The sequence below is a fragment of the Urocitellus parryii genome, chromosome 13, assembly GCF_045843805.1.
Source record: "Urocitellus parryii isolate mUroPar1 chromosome 13, mUroPar1.hap1, whole genome shotgun sequence".
In the NCBI taxonomy this organism is placed as follows: Eukaryota; Metazoa; Chordata; class Mammalia; order Rodentia; family Sciuridae; genus Urocitellus; species Urocitellus parryii.
In genome coordinates, this window is record NC_135543.1 from 24,048,511 (window position 1) to 24,057,736 (window position 9,226).

General features: G+C 39.9%; 1 protein-coding gene across 1 annotated transcript in view; it reads left to right on the forward strand.

Moving 5' to 3' along the window:
• Myo5b (myosin VB) overlaps positions 1 to 8,882 on the forward strand; it is a 194,518-nt gene extending 185,636 nt beyond the window's left edge. The window contains exons 39-40 of the mRNA XM_077792393.1: positions 1,530 to 1,610; positions 8,575 to 8,882. Of these exons, the coding sequence (XP_077648519.1) occupies positions 1,530 to 1,610; positions 8,575 to 8,727 (234 nt within the window). The 3' untranslated portion in view covers positions 8,728 to 8,882. The remainder of the gene's footprint in view (positions 1 to 1,529; positions 1,611 to 8,574) is intronic.
• Positions 8,883 to 9,226: the final 344 nt, after the last annotated feature.

A 9,226-nucleotide genomic window follows, 5' to 3' on the forward strand; every position in this document is an offset into this window, starting at 1 on the left:
ACAAGATGCCACAGCTGCTGTTTCCTGTAACAGCAGCTGGTTCTTCTTGCTCACTTAGAAAATGAGGTAGTAACCAGGCACATAGGGCACATCAGTAATCACAGCAGTTTGGGAGGATGACACAGAAGGATCACAAGTCTGAGAACAGCTGCAGCAATTTAGCAAGGCCCTATCTCAAAAACTAAAAAGCACTGGTGATGAAACTCTGTGGTAAAGTGGCTCTGTTCAATCCCCAGTCCACACAAAAGAAAACAAGGGCTCTCCCTGCTGCAACCCCTTCTGTACTGGGAATTGAACCCACTGGCCTTGCATACGCTATACAAGCACTCTGCCACTGATCTATGCCCCAACACTTTAATTTTGAGAAGGAGTATGGCTAAGTTGCCCCAGTTGGACTTGAACTTGGAATCCTCCCTCATCCTCTAGAGTAGTTGGGATCACAGATGTGTGCCATTGCACCTAGCCACTACTTGTTTTAAATAATGAGTTCTGAATTATTCCTTATGTAGAAATTTTAAATTTTTCTGAACTTTTCAGCATCAAGCATCTACTCTTTCCAATTATTTCAATATGATTGTTTTCCCTTAAGACTCCATTTATATTGGTTTAAATGAAAGTCATTAAGAATCAAGAAGTATTTAAATGTCACTTTCTTTTTTCCCCCCTTCCAAAATTGTATTTATATTGCAACTCAGTTGCAGACATATCACCTGTCTAAAAAAGATAGATCCACAGACAGCCAGACCTTGCCCTCTGTTCTGGGTGTGCCTACTGGAAATGGCTACAGAGACTGGCACAAAGAAACTAGACTTTCTAAATCAAGTGCATGCCCCGCCCCCAACATCTAAAACAGTAAGCTCCAAACTTTGCGTAACAAAGTAAACACACCTCTCTTTACCTCCTGCACTAATTACTAATAAATGAACTATTGAACTCTTAAGAACATTGTTTCCTTCTGCAAATGTACTAAAAGTTTTCCAATGTTGCCCTCTTTTAATTGTACTTTTCTTTCATAAGAACTTCTAGATTGCAGCTGGCTCTACAGCTGGGTGGGCTACTTCCACCAATCAGTAAGCAAACCAAAGATTATCTCCCTTCCAAATAAGCAGAAAATCTCTTTTATACATGAAGTTTTGCATTTCATTTTTCATGGGAGAGGGAGGTAGAAGGGGATTTGGGTGCCTAAACGAGGCATCTAAGGTAAGACTCTCACTATTCCTTGGAAGAAATCTTGTCCTTACTGGTAGATAACAGGCTGAGGATTTCAGGCAACAGATTTCTGAATTCCTCATTGTCTATAGGCAACCAAGCACAGGAACAGGGTTGATGGGAATGTGGATGAGGGAAAAGTCTCAGATCTCCCAAGTGAGCCCTGAGTGTGGATTCCTACTGTAAATGTCAGTCCAGCTCCTTCCATATTATAAGTCCTGTCTAAAGATCATGCTCTTACACCAGTGTCATCTGGTCTTTAAGGTTGTCTTCTGTTCATGTAGCTCTGTGTTAATAAACTTTTGTTTTCATTCCAACAGATCGTCAAAATTTTAAACCTTTATACACCCCTGAATGAATTTGAAGAGCGAGTAACAGTGTCCTTTATACGAACAATCCAAGTAAGTTTTAAAATACTAATCAATTCTGTAAAGTTCTCATCTAAAACTGTAAAAAGAAGTGAACTTTTATGGTTTAAAAAAATAGTTCTAGATGAATACCACACCTTTATTTTTATGTGATTCTGAAAATCGAACTCGGTGCCTCACATGTGCTAGGCAAGGGCTCTACCATTGAGCTACAACCCCAGCCCTGAACTTTTAGGTTTTAACCTTTAATAAACTACTAGAAGACCTCCCATTCCTAGGCATTCTGTTTAAATAAACATGAACCCTAACACCTGTGAATAACTTGTTAACTATATACACACAAGACTGAACTGTTAGTCTCTGCCACTCAAATCTTAAACTGAATCTAAGTATTTTGTTTCCCAGTAGCACATTACTAAGGCACCAAATGGAATTTTCAGAGAGCAGAATATCAACTCTACTCACAAATGGAACTAAGAAACATTCTTAAGACTTAAGAGTTTAAATGGTGTCTTTATCTTTAAGACTCATAATATTTGCCCTTAAAAAAATCTGCTTGGAAAAAAATATTTTAGGCAAATGATTTTTGAAATCTGCCCTGGCTTCCTTGAGTTAAGCCCCTGGTAATCTTGAACTGAGCACCTGGCCTGTGTGTGCGGTGGTGACTGACAGCACAGGGATCACTCAGAACAACAGGGCATGTTTCTCCCATGATTGCACATAGGGAAGACCTTGGAGACTCCTTAGCAAGTAAAGTGATGCCAACATGAAACAAGGATTAAAAAAAAAAAAAAAAAAAGACAGCAGTAGGAAAATTGATCAGAGGAGGAATCAGGGAGGAAGTTGAAGAACCTAGAGAAAGCATAGGCTTTTTGTAGAAGAAGCTTTCCTCTGAAACACTCAAGATTTTATTCAGAGCCTATTCTGTGTTTCATTGTAGAGATCCAGAGATTTAGAAAGATCACCTTGTGTCTGAAAAGTGTTGTGGCAACGAATACATGAACTTTAGCCCGGTGTCTAATTAGAGGATCGAGGCCAAAAGTCAAGGAAGTGATGCCAAGTCAGACTGAAGGTTGACTGTTTTCTTACGGGCAATGGAGAAATCACAGGATTATTAAAGATACAGCCTGCAGAGGAAAACAGGCCCTCGTGCCAACGCATGCCATTCCAGGGCAGGGGAGGTGCCAATGGAAAGGATCCAGTTAGGGTAGCACATAGCCAGCTGCAGAAAGGGGAGCCAGAGTCCAATGACAGAAGGAAGCCTGAGATCCCAGCCCTCACTGCTGATTTTTATGGAGGGGTGGTAAATGACCCAAGCAAAAGTACAAGTTTAGAAAGTCTCCCTGGTACATCTGAGATACACATACCAGCGGAAGAAGTATAACTGATTATAAACTGGCAATAGCACTGTTTACAAGAAGGGAATTCAGGCCAAAGGTCAAAGAATATATGGTAAGTCAGACTGCAGGTTTAATGACTAAAGGACATAGAAAACATGTCATGGAGGTCAAGTGTCTGTAAATATGACTAAATACACTGACCGGCAGATCCTGCATCTTATTCAGGATTTTTATCCAAAAAAAAATTTTTTTTTGCCAGCTCTAGTTTTATGCTTTGCTTCAACCTATGAGTGTTCAGAGGAAACAGTCCCACACTTGAACCATTTACCATAAATTCAAGTTCTTTATTAAAGAAAGCTATTGGTTGAGTGCTAAATGCAGAATGTACTGACCTTTAAAAAACAATTTGAACGTATGAATGTACTGAAACATCACGTGCTACCCCACAAACACTTACAACGTTTACATGTCAGTTAAAGTAATTTAAAATTTTTTAATTTAAATTTGAGAGGGATGTTAAACTCACCAAAGGATCTACAAGAGGGTTTCGTGAGCAGATTTGCCTTGAGAATTTTTTTTTAAAGAGAGAATTTTAATATTTATTTTTTAGTTTTCAGTGGACACAACATCTTTGTATGTGGTGCTGAGGATCGAACCCGGGCTGCACGCATGCCAGGCGAGCACGCTACCGCTTGAGCCACATCCCCAGCCCAAGAGATTTTAATTAATTAAATGTATACATGCTCTTTGCAGTTAAATTGTAATATATGAAATAATTAACTTTTGTCTCATTTTTATACTCTAAATGCTTAACAATTTTTTCAAGTCCTTTAAATAGTAAAGACTATTGATATCTTTCTAATAGAGAAATAAGATGAGCATAAAGACTCTAAGAATTATTATTTTTCAAAGCTTCCTGCCACGTTTTCACATGCTGTATGATAGGTTTGTAATAATGGATGCAGCAGAGCTCAGAGTGGGCTGAGTGTGAGAAACCGCTGATCCCAGGAGAGATCAGTCTGCCAGGCCCCACCAGAGCTATCATTTATGAACTTGAATTAGGCTTGTAGCTCATTCCTCCCTGAATATCCTTCTCTCTTAAACTTCTTATTTCCAACTGTTTTTTCAAACTGTTAAAATTGCCTCAAAATTTTAGCCCATTTTTTAAGATGCCAGACGCCTTGGTATTTTGTGATTGAGACCTGGGGACATCAGGAGCACTTTCCATTCACACTCTCCAGGCAACTGAAAATGATGTAATCAATTAAAGTGCTGCTGCCACTGTTTGGCCATCTCACAATCCTATGTCAAACTGGTTTTCTTCTGCAAGCCAGTTTCCCAGTACCTTCCAAATGTGCCCACATATTTACTGACCTCGGCCCCTGTTTCAAAGCTTAAGAAAAATAGAGGTGCTGTTGGGTATTCCAGCTGGCCTCACTCTAACTTCTGGAGGAGTTGAGCAGATGAGTGCTCATTGTCTTGCCACTGCTAAAAATTGAGAAATGATGAAATCTCCAGAAAGTCACAGCATATCAAAATGTTGTCACTATTTGAAGCAATAAAGTTGCCTTTTCTCAAAGAGGAAAAAAACACTTCATATCTCAAGCTAGTGTGGGATGACCTGTGTTTTCACAAAATCAAGATGATGGATTTTCCTCTTAGCAATACTTCCACAGTTGAGTGGCCTTTGTAAGAGCTCAGCTCCTCCCTGCAGTCTGAGGTTCTGAGGTTGGTTGTGAATGCACAGGCAAGTACAGGGAGGTGTGTCCATTTAATAACAAGCGGCACTTACCACGAACTAGCAGCTGCACCCAGCATTTTACATGCGTTCACGCTTGATCTTCCTAGTCTTATGAGAAGGGTGCTCTCCCCATCCCTCCACCTTTTGTTCCTGTTTTTGTTATGTGTTAGCTTTGTGTCGCTGTGACAAAATGCTAGAAGTAATTATCTTAGAAGGAGGAAAGATTTATTTTGACTCACAGTGTCCAGAGGTTCCATCCCTGGACACTTGGCCCTATTCTTTAGGCCATAGTACATCATAACAGGAACATGTGACAGGCCTATTTGCATCATGGAGGCCAAGAAGCAAAAGACACAGGAAGGGGATAGTGTTCCAAACATCCCCCCCCCCAGGCATGTCCCTGAAGACCTGACTTCCTCCCAATGGGCCCTGCCTCCTGGAGATGCCACCACCCTCAACAGTACCAAGGCTGGGGGCCAGCCCTTTAATGCATGTGCTTGTGGATGACATTCCAGATCTAAATTATGGTAATGTTGTACCATTTTAATCATTTCTACACGTACAATTTGGTGGCAGTAAGTACATTGACAATGTTAGGGAACCATCAACACTATTTGCAGAATCGGTCCATCATCCTCGATAGGAATACCCATTTGAGCAGTGACATATATTCATCTATTTCCCTTCCCCCAGCCTCTGGGAACTTCTCTTCTCTCTGAATTGGTCTAGTCTAGATGTTTCATTAAGTAGACACGTAATTTGTCCTTTTGTATCTGGTTTTTTAATAACATTTTCTTGTAGTGTCTTTGACTTTGGTATCAGATCATTACTGGCTTCATAAAATGAGTTAGGAAGTGCTGCTTTTGTCTTCCAAAAAATTTTTTCTTTTGGAAAAATTTGAGAGGAATTAGCATTTATTCTTTAAATGTTTGGTAGAATAACCATTGAAGCTCTCTGAACCTGGCCTTTTCTTGTTGAGAGGCATTTCATTACTAATTCAATCTTGTTTTATATTCAGATTTTCTATTAATTTTTTTAAAAAATTAGTTATAAATGGATAGAATGCCTTTATTTTCTTTTATGTGGTGCTAAGAATCAAGCCCAGTGCCTCACACATGATAGGCAAGTGCTCTGCCACTGAGCTACAGGTCCAGCCCTTGAGTGAGTTTTGATAGTTTGTGCTACCAGGATTTTATCCATTTCATCTAGATTATCCAATTTGTTAGTATAAAACTGATTTTAGCATTCTCTTAACCCTTTTTATTTCTGTAAATTTGATAGTAACATCCTCACATCCATTTCTGATTTTGGTTATTTCTGAATTCACTCTTTTTTTCTTAGTTTAGCTGAAGACTTATCAATTTTATTGAACCAACTTTTGATTTAATTTTTTGTTATATTCTTCTATTCTCCATTTATCTCCATTGTAATTTTTATTTCCTTTGTGTTGCCTGTCTTGAGTTTAGTTTGCTCTTCTTTTTCAGTTGTGATTTACATGACCCATGAGCTATTTGAGATTGTTAATTTCCACATCTTGGTGGATTTTCCAGTTTTCCTTTATTTCTAGTCTTATTCCATTGTAACCAGAAATGGTTATATGACTTCAGTCTGAAGTTTAATAAGACTGTTTTGTATAATCTATGGAATGTCCTGGAGAATGTTCCACCTACATCAAGGATGTGTTTCTGGGGTTGGGGTTGTGGCTCAGTGGTAGAGCACTTGTGTCCATCTACAACTAAAAATATTACCCCAAAAAGGTTTCTGCTCTTGAGTGTTCTGTATGTGTGTTAGGTCTGAAGGGCTTGTCATGTCGTTCATGGCCCTCTATCAATTTTCAGTTTTATTTCATCTGTTATTGAAAGTGAGGTGTTGAAGTGTCCAGCAAGCATTGGAGAACCATTTCTTCCTGCAGTTCTGTCAGTTTTGGGTTCATATAATTTAGGGCTCTGTTGCTAGGTATATATGTGCTTGTAATTGTTCTTGATGGATCGAACCTTTTTCTGATATATAATGTCCTTCCTTGTCTCTAGAAACAACTTAATTCCAGGTGTGGTGGCATAGCCTGTAATCCCAGCAACTCAGAAGGCTGAAGCGAGGCCAACTTTGACAACTTGGCCAGACCCTGTCTCAAAAAATAAAAGAGCTAAAAAAATAAGTAAATAAATAGCTGGGAATGTAGCTCAGTAGTAGAGCACCCCTGGGTTCAATCTCCAGTTCCAAGAGAGGGGAAAGGAAGGAAAGAAAAAATGTCTGCTTCATTCTTGAAGGACACTTGTATCAGATATAAAATTCTCAGCTGACGTGTTTTTTCCTTCAGACATTTTCATCCCACTGTCTCCTAACCTCCATGGCTTCTGATCTTATTTTGAGGATACCTTCTGACAAGTTATTGCCCTTGATGTCAAGATTCCTTGTCTTTGGGTTTTGACAATTTGTAATATTTCTCACACTGTATATATCTTAGAGTTTATTCAAGGTGGGATTCAAGTTTCTTGAATGTGGCATAAATATGTCTTTCATCAGATTCAGGATGTTTTGGGGCATTATTCAAATATTTTTCTGCCCTCTTTTCTCTTTCCTGGGACTTCTAAAATATGTATGCTGGTATATTGGTACCTGGTTGCTCAAGTTCTATTCATTTTAACTCATTGTTTTTTCTTCCTCTTAGACTGGATTGTTTGAGGTGTCTATCTTCAAGTTTATTGACCCTTTCTTCAGCCTACTTAAGTCCACTGTTGAACGCTTCAGTGAATTTTTCATTTCAATTATTATACTTTTCTTAAAATGTCTGGCTTCAAATAGGAGGAAAAGCGAAGAGGATCTGACCTTTTAAATACTCCATTTGATAGTTCCAGGTCTTTGATAGTAAAAATGATAGTGATTTTAGCCACTGCATCCCAAGAGATGCCTGAACTGGGCCAGGTATGGTGGCGCATACCTGTAATCCCAGCAGTTCAGGAGGATGAGGCAGGAGGATTGCTAGTTCAAAGCCAGACTCAGCAACTTAGCAAGGCCCTATGCAACTGTGAGACTCTGTCTCAAATTTTTACAAGGGCTGGCAATGTGGCTCGGTGGTTAAGCACCCCTGGGTTCAATCCCAAGTACCAAAAGAAGTGGGGGATGGGGGGGGAAGGCCTTAAACCAAGGCAGGCTTCTGTCTGGGATGCCCCCAGACCAACCAAAGTGCACACAATCTCAAATTTTTGGAGGACCAGGTCCCATTGCTTTTCCTGGAACCAAGCAGCTCTAGAAATGCAGTTGTCTGTCCCCACAGCTGCTCTGGGGCTGAGGAATGGGGCATGGTAGCCAGTTCTACATGCTGCTCACAGCAAAGATCAGCCTCTCCTTCAGTCAGACCCTCTCCCAGTTAAAATAAGTGTCCAGGCAGGTTCCAGAGTTCTGAAATAGCTGATAACAACCACTCCTTCTAACTGCATAGTTTCCCTAGTGGAGGGACCAAACCCTAGACTTCCTCTTCTGCCAATTTATGTCCTGTTGTTCTTCCCTGTTCCAGGAAACTGGAAGAGAAAGGTTCATAAATTTGCCCAGGGTGGTACAAGTGCTCAAGCTGTCTGCTTCTAGAACCTATGCCTGCAACCACTTTACTCCAGTGCCTCTGTACATGATTTGTACCCTGAGATCTATCTTTACCTGCTCCTCTTAGATGGAATTTTTTTCTTTTAATTAAGCTTTCTCCCTTCTAGAGAATTATCTGATTGACAGGCTTAAACCAGAGCTTCTCCCTGCACCACTCAATATCTTGGATACAGGGAGACCGCATTCTCCTGGTCCTGACAGCTTTATTAATAAGCGCAGAAATATTCCCATGCTATATACCAGCTCACTTTTGTGAATCCACTTAAATTGGCTATTTCAAATGTAGTAAGTTTTTATGTGGCCTTGTTCTTCCCCGTAGGCACAACTACAAGAGCGGAATGACCCTCAGCAACTGTTGTTAGACTCCAAACACATGTTTCCTGTTTTGTTTCCATTTAATCCATCTTCCCTGACAATGGACTCAATCCACATCCCTGCGTGTCTCAGCCTGGAGTTCCTCAATGAAGTCTGAAGATGTGCGTTTCCCACATTAGCTTGCTTCCCGGTGAGAGCAAGAAGGAAACAAGTGCAGTGAAATGACCCTGCGCATCTGTGGAATCTGGTAAAAAAATGGATCAAATCAGAGATGGAGAGCCTGTGGAAAGTGTGAACTAAGACACATCTCTCTCATTATTTTGGGTACATACTGCTCAGAATAAAAACACCTGAAATAAGAAAGTTTTTTTTAAAAGGTTTTATTTCAGTCTTAAAAAAAAAAAAAAAAACAAAACCACAAACACACAATAATCTACAACCACCAAGCAGTCCCTGTGGCCATCTAAAAGGTACCTGTTCTATAAAGTGGAAGTGGCCCAGCTCTGATCTTTGTTAACTGAAGAATGTCTAAATTAAGATATTAAAAATACATAACAAATTTCCTGCAGAGGACTTACCCTTATTTATAACCCTGAAAATGGCATCTACTGACATCCAGAGGTTGACAAACCACAGGAGTGGGTGAGCTTGTGGTG